The following is a 22636-nucleotide window of genomic DNA, read 5'->3' as shown; positions in this document are numbered from 1 at the left end:
CCCGAGATAAATTGAGAATGATTTTACGTCTTGCCCTATATTCAGGTTTATCATTTCCAATGATCAAAGTGGAAAGCATCCTGACATACTCCATCACAGTATGGTATGAGAACTGTGCCGTACAGGAAAGGAAGTCACACCTGAGTGTCATTAAAACTGCACAACACGTCTGTGGAGTAGCCTTCACACCACAACACCACATACAGTAGACCTATAGACAGCTGCGCCACAAAGAGGGCATAGAACATTATCAGAGACAGCACACGTCAACTCCACACTTTTCAAACTGGCAAACGCTACAGGAGCGTCGCAGGCCCACACCCAGAACAACAAGACTAAAAAACAGCTTCTAACAACACGCCATTAGACACCTGAACAAATTACATCACAATCTTTGAACCAAATCCATCCATCCATCCATCCATCTTCTGAGCCACTTCTCCTCACTAGGGTCGTGAGCGTGCTGGAGCCTATCCCGGCTATCATCGGGCAGGAGGTGGGGTACACCCTGAACTGGTTGCCAGCCAATCGCAGGGCACATACAAACAAACAAACAAACAACCATTCGCACTCACATTCACACCTACGGGCAATTTAGAGTTGTCAATTAACCTACCATGCATTTTCCTACATACCTGTATATAGCAAGATAGCAATGTGAGTGACAAACGCGGCAAGACATGGATAAAAATGTTACATCTTGCCCTATAATCCGGCGCTACTTCTTTGATGGATTGATTCATTCTTTTATTGATGAAATGCTAACATATCGCAAGATAGCCACCTTAAGTAGCGTGTGATGAGTATGTGATTTGCCCGCTGCATCAACCACTAACTGGTGCTGGCTGCTGTGACTCCTCACTTGATGAGGGACACTATCGCTCAAAATAGAGATTTGATGTCGTGACACTCATTGCAATACCTGCACACTTGGCCTGAAAACGTCCATTATGGGTCTCCTCCGGCTGTGCTATTAACATCCGTCGTCAACTGACTGATTTGATTTCTGCGGCACTTGGAATGTGGACTGTGGTTCACCACAATACAGAACAGAGGAAATCATATTCAAATCTGAAGTTAGGCCTCGTGTGGAAGGAAAAAGATGAGCACAAAATCCATCTTGCTGTCAGACATTATGGTATTATTCAGTATTAGTCAAATTTCTCTTCTATCGACATAAAACTGGTAAATTGGTAAAACGATCTGTGTAAACTGATAGTTGGTTGTGTGAGAAAACTGCTATCAAAGTGCAAAGGAGTATACAACATTAACGGTAAGCCAGAGAAGACCACACAAGAGCATTAATAAAATTCATAAAAGAAGACGGAGGAAAGTAAATAGCCAGAGGTGGGAAATAGGATGAAAGAAGAAGCATAAACAGTGACATATTTTAAAAGAAAGCTAACACAAGGTAATTTAAGAAAAGATATAGAAAAGATTAAATGAGCAATCACGGCCACAAAGTCACACAAATACGCAGTTCAAATAATATTTTTGGGCGTTTTGTTTTATTTGTTTGCAGGGCAGAAGAGTCGACAAAAGCAAAACATGCCCACACTCACTGAAGTTTAGTGCGAATTTAGAGTTTGAATTTGCAACTGTACGACCTCAGGGGCAATCAAATTTAATGGTTCTATTTTATTACTATCTTTCAAAAAGGCTTTAAAAAAAAATACAGCTCTTACTAGATCTCATTAGAATGTGCAGGTGTACCTAATGTTGTGGCCCACACGCTTCACTAGTCTCCCCCATGCCTAAACTTTCCAATCCCAGTGAAGCTGAGAAATGACAGAGCAGGAAGTAATAAAGCTGGCGGCACTGAGGAGGTAAATGTAACCAGAAATCGAAGCTGCTCGAGAATCAGAGAGCCCCACGCAGGAACGGAGTACTTTGCTGTTTGTTTGTGGACCACAAACTGACCGTATGGAACCAGAACTTGACGATGGGAGCGTTGTAAAACTCGTAGATCTTGCGTCCCATGGGGATGAGGCGGTGGCGGTTCTGAACCTCCTCAACGTCCTTCTTCCTGGATGTCTCTGTGGCAACCTTCCCCAGCATTGCCTGAGGGGGGAACGCAAATCCCACGAGGAGGGAAGGATAAAGCGATGGAGAAAGTGGGAGGAGAATGTGATGCGTCAGAAGAGGAGGAGGAAGAGGGAAGACAAGCATGTCGAAGGAAAGCGGGTGGATGGGAGAGTTGGATACAAGAGAGAAGAGAATAAACACACGTAGAGGATAAATGGTTACTTTCTAGACAAGGGCACAATGTCATCATATATTAACATGTCATATCCAAGGAAGCAAGCACAGGCAATGTCATCATTCCAAAATGTGAAATGTGTGTTTGAGGTGAGTGTTGGGGTGAGTGAAGGCTGGTGACACACAATGACACACAGACACACACACTCATGGATTGTGTCTCAGACAACAGGACGACGGACCAGAGGAGACAAGAAGAGGACAGAAATAGAAGACGGAAAAGGAAGACATTGAAATCTGGTTTCCATCTGGGACACAATTCCTAAATCCATGAGAGAGGAGTCACAATTCCCATTCTTATTATGGGTCATGGTCTTCATGTGAAAGCAACACCAGGGCTCGGAGGAAGTTTATCCATTGAATTTACAGTACATTGTACACTCACTGGACACTTCATTAGGTACACCTACACAATCATATGTGATCCAATACAGCTGTATGAAACACTTTGGTTGTAAAAAGATAATAATGCTCAGTTTAGATCAACACTGCCACAGTGGTAGTCATTTTAACAATATCTTTATTATTGGAGCTGTAGTTCGCAGTGGAGTAGAACTGCACACTATAATTCCTCCTATTTCTGCTACATTAGATCATCAGTGGAACCCAGGTTTTCATAAGATTGAATTTTCAACTATTTTTTTTCACCATAAATCTTGTCCCAGTTTTCCTACATCCGCTCAGTTTTCGTAAAGATGAAGATGGTCCGTACAAAACTCATTCGCCAGCCGACGTGACCCGGTTACTTATTTCCTAGAATTGAGACACAAAGGATCTCATGCACAACTTAGTTGAGTGATTTCTTGGAAGGCTTGGGAGCGTAAGATCATGCCGCATTGCATAATGGACGTATCGGCCATTTTCCCATCTTTTGTTTGCTACTCGGAAGTCTCCTAGCTCAGTGTTTCCTCTGTTCGTATTTTTGTTAACTTTATATTCTGTCAACAAATTAAAGTATGGTGAGACGTTGCTGTGTTTATAGGATGCAGCACCTCCTCACATCAGTGGGTGACACTGAGCATCACCTCCCACGTTCATCGAAAGCATTTTGAAAGTTTTGTTTGTGCTTATTTATTGAGTACTACTGCTAAACAAACTAACATTCAGTCAAAAATGTACCAAGCCTGTGATAAATAAGTTGGGAAACACTATAGAATTTAAGAAAGAACTTGTACCACAGTATGGTAATGGCGAATTACCCTTCCAAACAATAACCTCTCCTTTTCCATCTCTCCTCCTCGGCGTCTTTCATACACCATCAAGAGTCTTCAATAAAGGTAACACTGATGTTTAAAGGGCAAGTAAACCCAAATTTTTTTTCAAGAATACCTTGTATGTGCCACCACTAATCAAAACACGGTATCCTGGTCTATATTGTGATCATGGAATAACAATTAACCAGAATAATTCATCCATCTCTGTCAATCTCAAAGGCCCGCCACTTTGGGCAATATCACCCTCTGCTGGTGACTGAAATTAATGTCACAACTACCCCCGCGAACGCTGCGTATGTCACATGGTCAAAGCCGGCAAACAGGTTAGCAGACTCCCTGTCTATGCTGCAGGTTGCTGACATGATAGTTTGAATATTTCTTTTGCAACTTCAGGTTGAAGCTATCATGTCATCAACCTGCAGCAAACACAGGGAGTCTGCTAACCTATTTGGCGGGTTTAGTAATGTGACTTATGTTTTCTTTATGTTAAAATCTAGTTATTCTCAATACAATTTGTATTTATTTTTTTGTTCATTTTTTGGGGTGTCTTGAATGGATTAATTTGATTTACATTATTTTCTAAGGGCAATATTGATTTGGGTTTCGTGCAAATTGCTTTTAGTCAGACGATTCAGAACGGATTAACCACAAAAAACAAGGTTCCGGTGTATATTTGAAAAAATAGAAATGAGCATTATTATCTTTCGAATGCAGATATTGGTGTTATACAGCCCTACTATTTGATCATACATGTAATCTTTATTTATTATTAAGTATCTGGCGGTGCATTTCTACAGTGAGAAGCCGGGACTGCAAATGTGTCCTATAAGAGCAGGTGTCTTGTAGGTCATGTCCACATGAACACAGGCATTTTGGTTTTTAATCTTCTGTATGTTCTTCTCTGCCCATCCTACACACTGTCTGTAAACTACACATAGTTTTTATGACATTTTTACTTGTATTTTTCTATTCTTGTTTTTAACCTTTGACAAGACTTACTACATGACTCCACTTTACCTCCATTGAAATATTGCCTTTTCTGTTAATGTCTTTCTTCTAGCTTCTGATTGGTTAAAATTTTGGCGTGCATTTGGCAACCTGCAAATGTGTTTTCATATGTAGAGAGATTGCAATTAGTGTGGACAGTACCCTGGATTGGGTAAATCTTTTATTTATATATTTAAATACCTGAGTGTGTGTGGACATAACCCACCGCCTTGTTTCTTCTTGGGTCACATGTGCAATTGTCCATTTATTTATGCCGGCTTGCTGGCTGTCCTCAATGCCGATGGGAAATAGTTAAAGTGGTGCTGAGAGATGCTCAACTTCAATGCAATCAGTTAAGTGGAAAATATAAGATCCAGGTTGCGAATTACAAATCAATTTCCACTCTTGATTTTCGTGCACAAACCGGATCGTGATATATCTCCTGAACTGATTAGATTGAACTGGAAAAAGTCCAAGAGCTGCCTGGCATCCAAGTCTATATACGCCGATGGAGCGACTCTATGGCTGTGAGAAGGTGCTCGCTTCGACTGGATGATTTAAAATGTGCAGCGGCAGGCACGCACAATTACATAAATGCAAATCCTCGGGCCTGCCCATGCTCCGCAGCCCACATGCGGAGTGATCCGCTGCAGCAAGCAATCACCAGAGCTAGCATTGTACTGTACCTCATCTCGGAGAGAGGGAGGGAAAGAGCACGGGGGGAGTATTGGAAGCGATAACAAGAGGGACCACGGGGAAAGGCAGAGGAGGAAATCGATGGAAGGAGAAACATTCACGAGGAAAACCCACAAGAGACGCTACAACTCCACGACCGATGTCTTGGATTAGACAACGAGAAACAGGAAAGTTCGCCATGTTGTGTGTGTTTGGATATTTGTACTGTGTGAGTGTGTGTGTACAAAGAATTCTCATTGCGGGCAGAATGGAACTGCACTTGTTGTGGACATTACTACTTAATGTGTAAATATGTGCACAGGTTCTGAGATGCAGGGCTGAGGTGGGTTCTCTCACCACGGAGTTGTACTGCGCCTCACAGTAAGATCTTACTGTGAACTCCATGTCTTCCTCCTCCTTCTCCTTGACAGGCTTCTCTGGCTCCTCTTCCTCCTTCTCCTGCAAGTAGGCCTCCTGGTCCTGAGGCATGTACGACATCTCGTCCTTGTTCTTGAACTCCAGGCTCAAGATAGACGGCGGCAGGAGCAAGCCCAAGATAACCTGTAAGGGGAAATAAGGGTACAAGTGGAGGGAGGTGCTTTTGGTGACAGACGTGATCGAGACGACTCCCTTTTGGGAGCAGTGATGTAGACTTTATTACATGGAGATGCAGCTAAAGGCAGACATTGATCATCAGCGAATGTGATTTCAATGGTCATAAACTGGGCTGAGGCCATCGTCAAGGCCATCATTGTGGAAGTAATTTACAAAATGTCCAAGCGTGGAAGCAAGGGAGCTTTGCTGAAGTCACACAGACCTGCAGCAGTAACAGTACAGTGTGCTGAGAACACTTTGTACTTAATGGAAAGATGGGAGGGAAAGTTGCCAGAAGCAGCTCTTGTAATTGGTTTCACAGTGAATATTAGGGCTTTTTAATGCACACAACACTCACTCAGATTTACACTCATCTTAAAGGGGTCATTTGTAAGCATCAGAACAAGCTCATCTATTTTTTACCTTAATGGCAATATGTAGCCAGCAGCAAATTGCAATAGCATGAAGGCGCAACACCCACTGAATGCTATATTACATAGACATCATTAGGCCCGCCGCACACAGAGCGATGCGGCCAAATGCCACTGAAGTGGACCATCGTGAACAAATTATAGTTGGCGACTCACACCCATCTACCAACATCCTGCAACAGAAATCGGGTTTTGTGGCTCCCCATACAATATACTGTACTATATTACTTTTTAATGAAGTACAAAAACATGGCGCGATTGTCAAGGAAGAATCGGATTGCAACAAAAAGACGAAATGGACGGCAATTCAAAAGAGAATGCGAAACTGTGGATATTTTGAGAGACTTGACAGCGATCGATCACCACATTCACTGACTGCACTCCTGCATTTCGGCGTCAGAGACTCTCCATGCTTTGCTTTTTGCTTTTACACAGATAATAATGTTCAGTTTTGATTGTCACTATCAAAGAGGCAATCATTTAAGAGTATCTTCTTGTGGTTTACAGTGTTGTACTGATATCTCACATGTAGGCAACAAAGTTTTACAGAACACCATTTTCATCTGACACAGACAGATCTTGATTTATGAGTGCCCCAACGCATCACTTGGTAGATTTTTTGCTTTGTGCTGCAAGCCAAAATTCGAGTTACGAAGGAACTTCAGATATGCCGCTGCTCGAGTGGAGTGAAAAGAAAAAAATGAAACAATTAAGGTACTGTAATGCCCGAGAAAGGAGAGCCATAACCAATGGACTTTCAGCTGTTAATTGAACAGTCAAAAACAGAAATGAGAACACTCGAAAGGAGCTGCTGTAGGCCGCAACTCACGCCCAGACAGTCACAAGCAGATTAACGGACTTCAGCTCCTGACGACACATATTTGGCCCCTTATAGACACACACAGCACAAGCATGTGCAGTAATTACACTTAATAGAAACCAGTTTATTTCTTTACAATATCTTTTATTATGTTTTATGTTTTTATACATTAAAGTGCTATTTATCCTTAATAAAACCTATTTTAAAAATAGTGGTGTTTTTGGGGATATTGGAACGAATAAAAGGCATTTCATTTCATTTCAATTGTCATGATCTGTGTTTTTGTTTACTTTGTTTATCTTAAATTTGGTTTTGTTTCATAGTTAGCTCATTTTTTTGTGTCCCTTGTTCATGTCTTGCCAACTCATTAGGATTTCCTTTCCACCTGTTTTCATTAGCCCTGTTCCTTGTGTCTACAAATCAGTTCTCTACAGCCACTCGTGTCTTGTCCAGGTGTGCCTCGTTGTCTGGTCAATTTGCTTACATTTAGTTCCCTTTTGTCTGTCAGCGTGTGTATGCAGGTTTATTGTCAACATACGTTTCTTGAGCCCTGTCATGTCAGATTCCCTTTTGTTTGTATTGGTGAGTGTTTTGTTTCCCCATGTTAATTTGTTCATTTGCACCTTGTTTTTTGGGCTTTTGTTAATTTAGTGTTTACGTCCACATGCCTTGTTAGCCTTTTTGTTTTTTGAAAATAATGCAATGCAGTTACCGGATAAGATAACAGTTAGCATAACTTCTTCTTTGAATTTTCTGGTAGTCTGGGTACCATGCTGCCTTTTACAGGTCAGTGATTTTAAAATTGGTTAAAATGATGAAAAGATGTAAAAAAATCCAGATGTGTGTGCTTAATGTGGCTTGCTTGTGAGTGTCTAGTCCAGATATCCATATGCTGCAATACTGAGAGGCTCCGACACCAGGGACCAGCCAGACCATCTTTCCAAAGAAGGCAAGTCATTCATTTTGTTGTAGTACTACTGCAGGCTCAATGTTGGCACACAAAGTGGCTTTGCGAATGTTGATCACAAACAGTAGAAAATACACATTCTGGTGTGTTACCGTTTGTCATCAATCAAGCGAATCAAAAGATGTCAGACATTTGTCAGACTTTAACGTGTGTTGAAATCGATATTGTCAACTCAGAGATAACGCATTCATAGCCTGCAGTGACTCTATCCTGATGAGTTACAGTGTCAGGAATGGATGGGCACAATCGTCACAGCGATAGCCTTTCAGAGATGTGCACCCACATTATTTTGACAATATTTGCACTGTTATTTGCAGTATGTCATGTCACCCTGAGGGCACACCATCTTGTTTGTTCCACTTGTGGCGTGCTTGCTGTCTTTCTGCTCCATGAGCCTCAGCAGTACACTCAAAGGTCAAGGAATATTTGGAGTGTGCCAACGTGCTCCCTGCTCCGAGAGGCTACCCAAGAGGGTAGTGTGAACCTCTTCCCCTCCCCCCCCACTGACTGCACCGCCAGCAACTCAGAAGCCAACTGCTTGTTTAACTGCATCCAACCCTGTCAGATCAGCCTTAGTCTTGTGACTACAGGACATGAAATTGTGTTGAAAAAAAACCTGCACCCCCAAGTGTCTTTTCCCCCATCAGACAGAAAGAATAATAGAAAATGCGATCTGTTTCATCTTCCCTAAGAGACGTGAATTCACACATTTATTGAGTAGGCAGTGAAAAAATGCCCACGGCTTACAGTGAAAAAGTGTCCATGGCCCCAAAGGCTTGAGCGAAAGCTCAGTGCAAAATATGTAGGACACGGTTTGAAGGTTTTCTAGTAATTAAGGTCAGCGATTCTGTTCCCTTTGGCTTCAGAGGAGGATCGGTGGGCTTAAACTAACAAAGTTATGGCAGAATGTTCATTGCTTGGGGCTGATTATACTCACTATTCTCTTAAGAGATCGACTTAACTTCCACCACCATTAACTCACAGGTATTGTCTATAAAGGGCAGCCGTGGCCCAATGGTTAAGATCATCGCCTGCCACCGTGGGGGACCATCCGCCAACATCCCCCAGACTCACGGCTGTGGTGTCCTTGAGCAAGACACTAATACCCCGAAATGCTCCCCGGACGCTTCAGCTGCCCCCTGCTCCAGTGTGTTCCACTAACGTGTATGTGTTCACTGTGATGGGTTAAATGCAGAGAACACATTTCGTGTGCATGCTTGCATGCATGTTCATGACAATAAAAGGTGATTCTTCTTCCTCTTAAATGATGACATCGGAAATGCCATAACTAGAAAGTAAAATGGAGTTGCGAAGTAAAATAAACTACAGCTACATTTACAATCCATCTCCACCTTACCATGGCTGCTTGAAAAGGTTTATCCAGACACTCAACGGCTACATGAGGGAAACAATGGAATGAGATTCAATAGTCTTAACGAAAAATCGTTACAGCGATAGTAGCTATAGCTGAAACCAAGACATCTTCATGTCTTGGTTTCACCTCAGAAACACCATATTGGATGTCACTCAACAACCTCTCTATTGGATTTGAGTCTGGGGATTGAGCTGGCCATCACATATCCTTAAATTTGTCAAAAAATGATTTTGAACTTCTTTTCAAACACTATTATAACACATCCGTACTGAAAGATTTGCTGCAATGGTACACGCCTTCCAAAGCAGTTGTTCTGCCAAATTTATTTTGCTTTGGCTTGAGAACAAAGGTTTGCGATACAAGCGCTCAACTCAATAAGTAGTAGCTTGGCAAATAGCGGATGATTCTTCAAAAAAGAGCCATCAATCACTCACAGTTTAAGTTCATTGTCACTTTTGGCTCATCAGTCCATAGAATACTTTGCAAAGGTCTTGGGGGGCCAACAAGATATATTTTTGAAATTTTTGCTCCATGGTAGAATCATGAATACTGATGAGGCAGGTGAAGCCTGCAGTTCTTTAAAGGTTGGTGTGGGTTCTTGGGGCAAATGTTCCATTCCTTTCCATCCTATATAGACTTTGTTTCTTAAATGTTCTTGAATTTCTTTTGATCGTAAATGTGAGCTGCTTTTTAAGATCCTTTTGCCAATTTCACTTTTTCAGGCAGGTTCTATTTCTATTTTTTTTTTTTTTAGACTTAACAGGTCTGGCAGTAATCAGGCCTGTGTGTGGCTACTGAAATATAACTTAGATAATGTGTTTAATTGGTTGATTTATCAAAGGGGTAATTACTTTTTTTCACATTGAGTTTAATAGCTCCTTTCCCTGAAAGAACAGAAGCATCATTTAAAACCTGCATTTTCCATTTTCTGTTGTTAACTTTCCTAAATGGGTGATCCAAAACATTTCAAGTTGGAAAAAATTGCAAAATGTTCTCCCCATGGATGTGTGTTTTTTCTCTCGGTGACCGATCACATTCCAAAAACATGTTGGGTGAACTGAGGACTTTAAATAGGTGTGAATGTGGGTCTTGCTCGTTGTTTGTCGACACAGTGGTGACTTGAGATACAGGTTTTCAAGATACAAACAGTTGTTCTGCCAATTTGTTTGCTTTGGCTTGTGAAACATTTGAGATAGCACTGTATGATGGCCGTGTACTCAACTCAACTTGCTTGACAACAAGTAGCAGTTTGGCAAATAGTGAACGATTCTTCAAAAAATAGTTATCAATCACTCCGAGTTTAAGTTAATTGTCAAACTAAACATAAAAGAGAATTACACATTGTGTATTCAAAATTACCACCTAGTTTTGCCCAGGGAACGTCTGTTGAGCTTAATGCTAACAAACAATGCAAAACACAAAAGACAGGCTATGAAGAGCACCAGTGTTGCAGCATTATAACCCTTTAAGCAACAGATATTTGAACGCAAACAGTAGAGCAACACATGTAGACAGAAAATAGCAATACTCACACTGGCATATATTCTTTGCCCTCTGCGAAAAAGGACAGATATTACAACAGCTTAAAGAGGAGTTGTGACCGTCTCCATTCGGGTTGGGAATCTCTGGCAACGAGGCAGATTCGAAATATATCTAGATACACAGGTTATGATAAGGGTGGAACGATACGATATGGTTCAGTATGGGAGCCATATGATTAGTCGATACAATTTGATTTGGTGCGAAAACAATGCAATAGTTAACATTTGTTGATGTAAACAATCATAAAGAACCTTGAGTTGACTTGACGTCACCCAATTCCATACAATTACACTTGTCTAACCCTTTTTTCAAACATGTAAAATACCACTTGTCTCTGAGAATTGTTGCTTTATGGGACTGTAAAAAAACAAAAAAACAAATTATGATATATCTATAGTTTCAAATATCAAATTAATTATTTAAATAGACTACAGCAAAATACCCAATTGCCAATGGGAATTGTCGAGATGCACCCACCTTTGCCATATTGTCTGCATGTTTACAATCTGCGGCATACATTTCGTCGCTGGCCCCGGTGTCGAAGGCAGACTTGAGATAAGGTACGTAACGTTACGTTGCATTCAATGTTTACAACTGTCGGGGGAAATGTAGCGTCTGTGAACGCTACTTTGCTATTGCTGACCACAAAGGTGAGAGATACAACTGATTCCGTTGTATCTCTCACCTTTATAAACGGAAATCCGGTTGCATTGGTTTATCGTTCCCCACACTAATCTCCCGTTATTGTATATCCATATGTCTGTATTATACTGCCCCTAGGTGGCAGAAGGAGCCAAACATTACAGTGAATTAATTTGAAAAACAAACTCTTTATCCAACCATCCATTTTCTACACCGCTTCTCCTCACTAGGATCGCGGGTATGCTGGAGCCAATCCCAGCGAACTGCGAGCAGGAGGCGGGGTACACCCTAAACTGGTGGCCAGCCAATCGCAGGGCACATATAAACAAACAACAATTCGCACTCACATTCATATCTATAGACAATTTAAAGTCTTCAATTAACCTACCTTGCATGTTTCTGGAATGTGGGAGGAAACCAGAGTACCTGGAGAAAACCCACACAGGCACGAGGAGAACATGCAAACGCCACACAGGCGAGGTCGGATTTGAACCCAGGTCCTCAGAACTGTGAGGCGGATGTGCTAACCAGTCGTCCACCGTGCCGCCACAAAATGTTTATCCATCCATCCATCTATTTTCTGAGCCGCTTCTCCTCACTAAGGTCGCGGGAGTGCAGGAGCCTATCCCAGCTATCATCGGGCAGGAGGCGGGGTACACCCTGAACTGGTTGCCAGCCAATCGCAGTCATCCACATTAGGTAATGTGTTTTATGAAAACACTCTCTCATTTTAAATCTCATTTCTCTTCCTGGATTCTGAAAATTATTCTTGGTGCTGTTAATCCCTCGTTCACTTGCTGTCTTTCTGATTAACACTGCTAGTTAGAGCCAAACATGGCAGCAGGTCATCATCTCGGTATTGATTTCAAATAATGTAATTTGAGCACCGAAGGTTGATGGTCAATGACAAATAAATACTGGCTAGCTTTAATGCTATAGATATGGTAGAAAACCACATCAAGAAATACGCTGGTATCACTGCAGTAGAATGCTCAGTTATCTGACATTAATTTGTTGAAGTCAGCTTGTAATAGTTCCTAATTTTATATTTTCTCTTCAGGCTTGATTACTTTACACTGAGACATTTCCAGGCACGTGTGAAGAAAGGCAGAAAATATACTGACAAGAAGACAAAGACAAATCGGTAAAATATCATGCATTGTTTTTTAAGATGATCCACAGAAAACTGGAGCTACTTCATAGAGAACCACATATGTCATTGCTCATCCAGTTCAGTGCAAATGTGAGCTCAGACCAACCTGTTCTCACAAGAATTTAGTAGAAAACTAATCCTTTACTAAATGTAGAGGGTATTTTTTACTTTTAACTAAATCTTCATACTAGTGTACTTACGTACTGCATATACTGTCCCATGTCCTGCTTTTTTTTAAATTCAAACAATTAGCCTCTGACATTTTTTACTTCATGGTACCTATTATCCATGCTACTGTACATACTATTACTTTTTTTTACCTTATCTAAAGCATGGATGGGTAAAGCATGAACAGAGGGAGTAATACTGCCCACTCCCTTCTTTAATCTGGCCCACCGAGAAGTTACATTATCAAGAGACCAGTAATATTTGTTGCTTTAATTAAGCAGTTTTTTCCTTTACATTAGTTATTAGAATATACTGTATGTTTTCCATTTTATTTCATTTATCTCATTAAGTGATTGGTTAACTGATTTATTGTAAATAAAAAAAATTACATTACAAAATTAGAAAACATTGGCATATTATACAAGCATATTATACATCGCAGGGCACATACAAACAAACAACCATTTGCACTCAAATTCACACCTACGGGCAATTTAGAGTTGTCAATTAACCTACCACACATTTTTTTGGGTTGTGGGAAAACCGGAGTGCACGGAGAAAACCCACGCAGGTACGGGGAGAACATGCAAACTCCACACAGGCGGGGCCGGGGATTGAACCCCAGTCCTCAGAACTGTGAGGCAGACGCTCTAACCTCTAACGTGCCGCTAAACGAAAGCTAACACAAGCTAATTTAAGCGATATAGAAAAGATTAAATGAGCAAAGACGGCCACAAAGTCACACAAATACGCATTTCAAATAATATTTTGGGGGGTTTTGTTTTATTTGTTTGCAGGACTGAAGAGTCGATAAAAGCAAAACATGCCCATACTCACCAAAGTTTAGTGCAAATTTAGACCACCGTACCGCACAAACTGTTTAATTCTTTAAATTTCTATTTAATTATGTGATTACCAAATAATTGATCAAGTACACTATTGTAGAGTACGGGTTTGCTTATTAAAAAAACACATTACGAAGTCCCGTCCAGGGTATTACTTCTCTCCCAAGACAGATGGGATAGGCTCCAGCTCAACCGTGACCGTGAGCAGGATAAAGCGGCAGAAAACGGATGGATGGAAATATGCAGACAAAAACAATCATGAAGGGGAAAATAATACATTCTATTTCCTTTACCTTTAACCCTGAGTTCTTGCGCATGCGCAGGCGTCCCATCCACATGTCTGTCAACAACATCTGACTGCAGGTGTGTGCGATGAAATCCCGATGCTTGGCCGCTACCGCCAGCTGCAAGCAGGTGGCGTTACTCCAGTTCTTCAGCTCATACGTCAGGAGCTTCATGGCCATCTGCTCGTCCTGTTTATAGGACTGGTCCAGAAGTTCCACTGCCAACTGGCCAAACTCTCTAGGAAATAGTATGAAGGACATAAACACACGAATAAAGACATGAACAGAGGGAGTAATGTGCCTTGTCCCAACATGTAAAGATTATATGAAACTGGTCCAGGCATTACTGACCATCTGGTCCACATTTTAAATTAGATTTGCATATTAACACTACCACCCACGAGAGAGGACTTACAAAATTCAGCACAGGCGCAACAAATGGCTTGAGAAGACACACACGATATCATGCGGAGGGACGTTTTCATTAGTATGTTTCCTTATTTAGCTACTTAAGGTTGGCAAATGATAAACATCTCAGTATTTTGCAACGTACCTCTACACCACAGCAAACTTCGACAATAATAAAAACGGGAAATTGTTAAGTCTCTCGGTTAAAACTGTGTTGTTGTTGTTTTTTTGAAAACACCAAATTCCCTTTATTCAGCTTTTGTATTTGATGTCAGAAGTCATACACTATTGTAAATGTCACTCTTCAGCTTGGCTCAGTTCTTCTTGAATTAATTTGGCTACTTTGAATACATCAGTGAGACTTGATAAACAAATGATAGGAATGGAGGAGAACGAGTTTCTCCTGTATTTACTTCTCTGGCATCAGGAGATATTTTTTTCATCTGCGAGGAGACTGAGGGCAACAACAGAACAACATTGCAACAAAGTGGAGACTCTGGCGTATGATACAGAATCTAAAGTTATTTGGGTTTATTTTATACATTTCAAGCAGTGCACATCCATCTCATCTGAACGGATACTATTTCTCGTAACTGGTACTTGTACTTCAATAGCCAGAGAGTAAAGACAAAAGTAAGCATAAAATTCATAGAGAACACTTTGAGAATAACTGGCTGAGATGAATAGTTATTTTTGTAAGCAGAGCGCTCCCCTCTAGGTGATTACTATCGTCTCCGATGCATGTCCTTAAATAATGATGATGCGCGTCATTAGATTTATTTATGTATGTCACTTCTACCCCTTGGGAACTAGGGGAATCGGAAATAGGTCATTTTGCTGGGAAGAAGGCATGTCAGCGTGTTTATGGGCGTGCCTCTGTTGCCCACCTGGAGTTGTGGTTCAGCTCCTGCGAGATGTCGTCGACCATGTCGTTCTCGGACGCCTCGTGCGCCATGGCCTTACACAATTTGCACGCGACCAAGGCTTTGGCCATGGCCTCTTCGCCATGCTGCCAAAAGAATAGCGCCATCTTCTGCCGCTTCATCAGCACGGCCCACACCATCAGCTCGTGGAAGGGAAAAGGGAAGTGGTTGATTTCAGGGTCGTCCAAATCGATGTCCACCTCCTCTTCTCGCTTGCGTGTCGTTTTCTGACGGCCTCTCCGGATTGGCATGTCATCCTGGTGAGGAGCCGTGACAGGGGAGAGGAAAAGATAGATAGCTATGTAGATTCTTCCTGCAATTTTATGGATTATGCTCATTACCATAAATCTGAACAGTAGATGTGGCGGCCCTGAACACTTTAAATTCTACACAGTGTGTTAACTCCTACATATGAATGAAAATGACATGATGATGTTTGTCCAGATGAGACATTTTTTCATGTTGCTTATCTCTACATGACGAGTGTAAAAGAGGAGGAAAAATCTGTCTTGGGAGTACATTAGTTAATGTGTTTTATGAAAACACTCTCTCATTTTAAATCTCATTTCTCTTTCTGGAATCTGAAAAATATTCTTGGTGCTGTTAATCCCTCGTTCACTTGCTGTCTTTCTGATTAACACTGCTAGTTAGAGCCAAACATGGCAGCAGGTCGTCATCTCGGTATTGATTTCAAATAATGTAATTTCAGCACCGAAGGTTGATGGTCAATTACAAATAAATACTGGCTAGCTTTAATGCTATAGATATGGTACAAAACCACATCAAGAAATACGCTGGTATCACTGCAGTAGAATGCTCAGTTATCTGACATTAATTTGTTGAAGTCAGCCTGTAATAGTTACTAATTTTATATTTTCTCTTCAGGCTTGATTACTTTACACTGAGACATTTCCAGGCACGTGTGAAGAAAGGCAGAAAATATACTGACAAGAAGACAAAGACAAATCGGTAAAATATCATGCATTTTTTTGAAAGATGATCCACAGAAAACTGGAGCTACTTCATAGAGAACCACATATGTCATTGCTCATCCAGTTCAGTGCAAATGTGAGCTCAGACCAACCTGTTCTCACAAGAATTTAGTAGAAAACTAATCCTTTACTAAATGTAGAGGGTATTTTTTACTTTTAACTAACTCTTCATACTAGTGTACTTACGTACTGCATATACTGTCCCATGTCCTGCTTTCTTTAAAATTCAAACAATTAGCCTCTGACATTTTTTACTTCATGGTACCTATTATCCATGCTACTGTACATACTACTACTTTTGTTTTACCTTATCTAAAGCATGGATGGGTAAAGCATGAACAGAAGGAGTAATACTGCCCACACTCTTCTTTAATCTGGCCCACTGAGAAGTTACATTATCAAGAGACCAGTAATATTTGTTGCTTTAATTAAGCAGTTTTTTTCCTTTACATTAGTTATTAGAATATACTGTATTTTTTCCATTTTATTTCATTTATCTCATTAAGTAATTGGTTAACTGATTTATTGTAAATAAAAACAATTACATTACAAAATTAGAAAACATTGGCATATTATACAAGCAATGAAAATAGTGGACTCTATTTTCTTGACTAGCACAAATCCAGCACTGGGGTTGGCGTAACTATGCGAAAAGGCGGGTTAGACCCGGTTTTGGTAATTTCATAGACTGGCGTACCCCCACGCATTTAAAAGTGGGGCGTCTGCACTGGTCTAGGCGTGTTCGCGGCCAACTTCAATCCAGTCCAATTGAAGCGGCTTCTTTCACTCCCTTTAAAAGTGGCGCAATACCCTCGCATACAGACGTCACTATATGCGGAAGAGGACGCAGCGGGATGCAGCGATCCGTGCATGACTGGACCATTGTCACTGTCCTCATGTATGTATCCCCACGCACACCATTCGAGTGAACCCCCCACATAGCTGTGTGCCGGCCAGTGGGAACATGTAAATAATATAAAATAACAATGGGATCAATAAATTGCTTTATACAATGATTCAGATGGTTCTATGTTTACATATTTATGACTGAAATACATCTGATCCACCACACATCAGCGGAGCTCGCGTATTTGTGTCTGCACCTTGATCAAATTAACCAAAATTGTGTTAGACCAGCGGTCTACCTTGAGCCAAAAGTTAGACATGATCTGAGCAGGCGTATGTTTAGGCCGAAAATCAACAAACTGTCACATGCGGCGGGGTGGATGGCAAAGGACACACACTCGTTGCGTCGGTATGACCATCTTGGTGCAGACGGGTCTGACAAATTGTCAAACACTGCAGCGAGGCTTGCACTTGCATGAAAATCAAGATACGCCACCATTTGTGCTCCGGCGCACATTGCTCAGTCTACGCAAATAGAGCCTAATGAACATTAATCACACCTTTTACATGGAAAATGTTAAATTATCCCAAAAAATAATGAATGTTGAATGTGAACAAAAGACCCCCACAGGTGATGAATCTGCGCTCTCGTAATGGGATCTCAGGTGCGGTTTGTGGGCCTAGACTCCCGTGCAAATAAATTTGTGTTTTTCTTTTTGTTTTCTGACAGTCTTCTCTTAACACGATTTGTTGAGGCTGCTCGTTTTTGGAATGCGAAAAAAAAAAGCCAAATAAAAACGTGCAAATGTATTGCTCGATATGCTGATGGCTGGTGCAACGTGGTACTGTAACTCAAACGTTTTGTGCTTCACGTAATTAGCGGTAGCAACAGTTTCGTTAACTCTGGTGAGGTGACTATAACCAGAAAAATATGGCACGCTGTTGGAGGAGGCTGGCTGAAGAAATCTATCTTCAATCTAGGCTTAGGTTTTATGAAATGAATTTGATATTAATAATTTTACTTAATAACCCATCCTTCCATCCCTTCTCTGTCCTGCTTATAGTCACTAGGGTCGCTTGTGTCCTGGGGCCTATCCCAGCTACCTTTGGGTAAGAGGCAGGGAATACCCTGAACTGATCAACAACCAATCGCAAACAAACAATGATTCACACTCACAGACAATTTAGTCTTCAAATAATCTATCATGGAATGGATACTGAATTGGATTGGAATGTGGGAGGAAACCGGAGTACCCGGTGAAAACCCATGCAGTCATGGGGATAACAAGCAAACTCCACACAGGAACTTAATAATACTGCTAATTATTATTACTATATTAGGTTGGTAGCAGTGAGCTCATATGGTTGCATCTGGATTGGAGGCAAAAACTCTGGGAGTTGGAAGGGACACGTCATGACTCTGTCATCTCAAAGGCCACACAGTTTCAGGTCTTATAGTTTTGCGATTTTCGGTAACTTTTAAGCTAAATTTGGTACAGTATTTTGCTATAATTGCTTAAAGCAGTTAGGGACATTTGGAGTATTTGTTTTTTGTGTGATTTTAGTGTATTACTTTTTGTATGAAATTCTATTAAAAACTCTTGTGAGAAGAGGCTCCTCAGACATGTATCATATTGGGAGTCCCATATTTACTGTCTGAAGATATGAAACAGTGATAGAAAAAAAAAAGAAGACACTGACTGACTGTGAGATGAAACACAGACCAGCACATATTTGGTAGAAGAATACTTCAGGAGGAGGAGGAAGAGGAGGACGGGCAGTGAAGAAATTACCATGATGGGAACACTCACCTCCATCCCCAGCAGTTTCAAGGCTTTGGGCTAAAGAAGCAACAAGAACATGAACAGACTGAACAACACCTTTTGGGATGTATTTCATGGAGCAATGTGTTGCTGGTGAAAAGATGGTATACTAGTAGCTGCAACCTCTCGGGTTGTGTTAAAGCAGAGCACATCGGTGGATTTAGTACAGTACTGTGTATCTGTAATAAAAACAAGGCCATGTTTGCATTATGCATTCATGAGCTATCATCCCAGTTGGTAAAAATAGCCTTGATTTCTTTGAGGGGGTTTGATATATGCATATATTTAAAGGCTTTGTTCATTAACATGTATTTATGTGCTTGCATAGCGTGTGAAAAAAAGTGTAAAATAAGAACTGACTCCCGCTCCCTCCCCATCAGTATGTCTTTGCATTATCTCCATCTTCCTCCATCAAGCCACTTTTGTGATTCATAGTAGACATGCAAATAGATAAACAGGCACATGACAACGCACACAAGCACAAGGTGCACCATCAAGCACAATGATGGCATTTGAGACACTGTGATATATTTATTTTTCCATAATACCCATGTGTAAGGTATGAAGCCGAATGAGGAGATTAAACATAAATGCATATCTTATTATTAAGGTGTGCAAGGGATGGGAAAGAAAAAAGCAAAGGTATGGTGCATAGGACCACCAGCAATGATTCTTTTGCTCAGTGGTTTCTAATGGGTCAGTGAGATGAACGGTACTGGTTGTATCAACACCACTTATAATGATTATCAATGTGGGTTCAATGAAACACATGCAATTGAAACAGCATCAATCTAAAAAAAAAATCATGATGTAATTGTTTGACCTTAATTAACCTTACATCAAAATAACAGCTTCAAAATAATGTGGATGGTAGCATCTCTGTCACTAACCTTGGGAACCACAGATTACAGAGTTTCTTGGGGCGAGAATATCAGTGCACCAGACTGGAAAACTTTCAGGTTGTATTAAAATTAGCATTAACGTGTATGAATTTGGCGGCACGGTGGACAACTGGTTAGAGCGTCAGCCTCACAGTTATGAGGACCCGGGTTCAATCCCCGGCCCCACCTGTGTGGAGTTTGCATGTTCTCCCCGTGCCTGCGTGGGTTTTCTCCAGGCACTCCGGTTTCCTCCCACATCCCAAAAACATGCATTAATTGTAGACTCTAAATTTCCCATTGGTGTGAGTGTGAGTGCAAATGGTTGTTTGTTTGTATGTGCCCTGCGATTGGCTGGCAACCAGTTCAGGGTGTACCCCGCCTCCTGCCCGATGATAGCTGGGATAGGCTCCAGCACGCCCGCGACCCTAGTGAGGAGAAGCGGCTCAGAAAATGAATGGATGGATGGATGGATGGGTGTATGAATTTTTTTTACTATGGTGTTTATATTATCTAGAGCTCAATCATTAATTAACTAGGACATGACCTCTATTGCTTTACCTAAGAGCCGTGACGTGCGCTGAAAGCAACATATTAAACACACTAATACATATACAGAGTGTAGGCTTGCATGTGTCAAGCAGACCAGGAGAAGCTCATCCATCATTTATCTCAAGTAGACTTGACTATTGTAATGGTCTTCTGACTGGACTCCCCAAAAAGAGCATTAAACAGCTCCAGCTCATTCAGAATGCTTCAGGTCGGGTTCTGACCAAAACAAAGAGGTCAGAGCATATTACTCCAATTCTAAAGTCTTTACACTGGCTTCCAGTCAGCTTTAGAATATATTTAAAGTTCTGCTACTGGTGAATAAATCACAAAATGGTTTAGGTCCTGAATACATGAAAGAAATGCTAATGGAATATAAACCCAGTAGGGTTCTGAGATCGACAGACTCTGGTCAAATAGTGGAGCACAGAGTCCAAAGCAAACATGGTGAAGCAGCATTTACTTATTATGCTGCACACAAATGGAATAAGTTGCCAACAGAAGTGACGTCAGCCCCAAGTGTGAATGTTTTTAAGTCCAAGTTAAAAGCTCTACTTTTTTCTCATGCTTTTTAGAGTATTTCCACTTTTAAATGATATTTCTTGCACTGTACGCTGCTTTAATTGCATTTTTATGTTTTTTCCTCTTTGTTTTAAATGTTTATGAGCGTTTTTTTCCCTTTGTTTTTAAATGCTTTAAATCATGTAAAGCACATTGGGTTAGTTACCTTGTGTATGAAATGCGCTTTATAAATACATTTGCTTTGCTTTCCTATAATGTACTTATCAGGGTTAATTTGCTCATATGGTTTAGTTCCCTCAAATAGTAATTAACAATGAATGTTGAAGGAACACAAGATGAATTTGCTCACCCTTTTGGGTCCAAAAAGGTTGTGGTACAGAGTCCTAAATCTCTTCCTGGTGTAGTTACAACGATAAGCCCCACCCATTAGGTATTCAATGACCAATCCGATGTCGATGAGGCTGATGCGGTAGTCTGGGGGCAGGTTTCCCTAGAAGAGCGCACAGCGTTAACGGGCAATAACCTCTTGGCAACTCTTTAAAAAGGCAAGTAAAATACACACTCACTGCAACAACAACAAAAAATCCACATCAAACTGAGTTTGGCTATGAAAGAAAACGTGATTAATGGATTCACCTTGAAGTAGATCCAACTGAACCCTGGATATTCTCGCTTGGAAAGAACACAGTGTCAGTGAGTAGAACGCACGATAAGCACGAGCAGGGGAAATGAGAAACACAGAACAAGACGGACAAGATCTCTTTTCCAGCCCTTTGCAGAAAATTGTTTTCTCAACAAGTTGGTGCTTTACATTGGAAGATGATCGAATACTTAAGCTTATGTTCGTCTCTCAAGGGCTGAGAGACAGACAAGATCTCGACATGTCTGGCCTTAAACAAAATTCCCAAGGCATGACTATGTAACGATGAAGAATGATTTTAAACAGCATGTTTAATGTCTAAGGGTAGTCATGAAAGATACAAAAACTGGATGATTTGCTTTACAGGACTCAATGAAAAGGCAGAAAGAAAGAAAGAAAGAAAAAAGAGCTAACCTGGAAGAGAGAGGCGATATCGAGAAACGATCAGTACCCCTATAAAGATAATAACTGACGCAGTCAGTCATCATCATGGAACAATTAACGTCGTACGATGTCCTCTTAGTGAAGCGGGGTACACACATAATGATAATCGGGCAGAATTTAAACATTTTCCACCAATTCCGATCATGTCAGCAAAAGCCCGATTATCTTTGTGGTGTGAAGGTGTGTTTTCTCTCTCTCCAATCTATTCAGAAAAGGGTCGGGCCGGACAATCATAAATGTCACGAGTGAATCTGTCATATCGAGTACACCGCCACATACTACGTGTTGAACGAATAAAGATTTTTTGTAGTTGATTAGAATGTGATGAAAGTTGAGTTGAAGTTGATTAATCGAACACGTCATTGATGTTGTTCCAGCACAGTACTGCAGTACCCAACGTTTTATTTGCGCCTTAGTCCTTTTTCCCGTAAAGAGATATTTTGACAAACAAAAACAAATAATAAAAAATACATCACATTACATTGAATGTGGTTGTTGTAATTCGTCAGACCCCTGCATGTGTTTTTCTCTAACAAACCCGGACGGTCTCATCTTGTGTTTCATAGCTTAGCGTGTTGTAAGACAGGACACCGTCGTCAGGCTCCAAAATTTAGGCATTTCTCTTTTTAACTGTTTTAATTTCACTTGTGCTTTT

The 22636-nt window shown here is 40.9% G+C and overlaps 1 protein-coding gene across 2 annotated transcripts in view; it reads right to left on the bottom strand.

Annotated features, from left to right (window-relative positions):
• trpm3 (transient receptor potential cation channel, subfamily M, member 3) overlaps positions 1-22636 on the bottom strand; it is a 158880-nt gene that overhangs the window by 19397 nt on the left and 116847 nt on the right. The window contains exons 13-19 of one of the 2 annotated variants that reach the window (XM_061672208.1): positions 21534-21569; positions 21247-21387; positions 18937-18966; positions 15252-15544; positions 13966-14194; positions 5493-5696; positions 1921-2061 (exon numbers count right to left, since the gene is read on the bottom strand). In XM_061672208.1, the coding sequence (XP_061528192.1) occupies positions 1921-2061; positions 5493-5696; positions 13966-14194; positions 15252-15544; positions 18937-18966; positions 21247-21387; positions 21534-21569 (1074 nt within the window). The remainder of the gene's footprint in view (positions 1-1920; positions 2062-5492; positions 5697-13965; positions 14195-15251; positions 15545-18936; positions 18967-21246; positions 21388-21533; positions 21570-22636) is intronic. The other variant, XM_061672209.1, reaches the window with a different exon arrangement.

Source organism: Phycodurus eques, chromosome 3 (genome assembly GCF_024500275.1).
Source record: "Phycodurus eques isolate BA_2022a chromosome 3, UOR_Pequ_1.1, whole genome shotgun sequence".
NCBI lineage: Eukaryota > Metazoa > Chordata > Actinopteri > Syngnathiformes > Syngnathidae > Phycodurus > Phycodurus eques.
The sequence above is the reverse complement of the archived record's forward strand: the minus strand, read 5'-3'. Positions and strand labels throughout refer to the sequence as shown.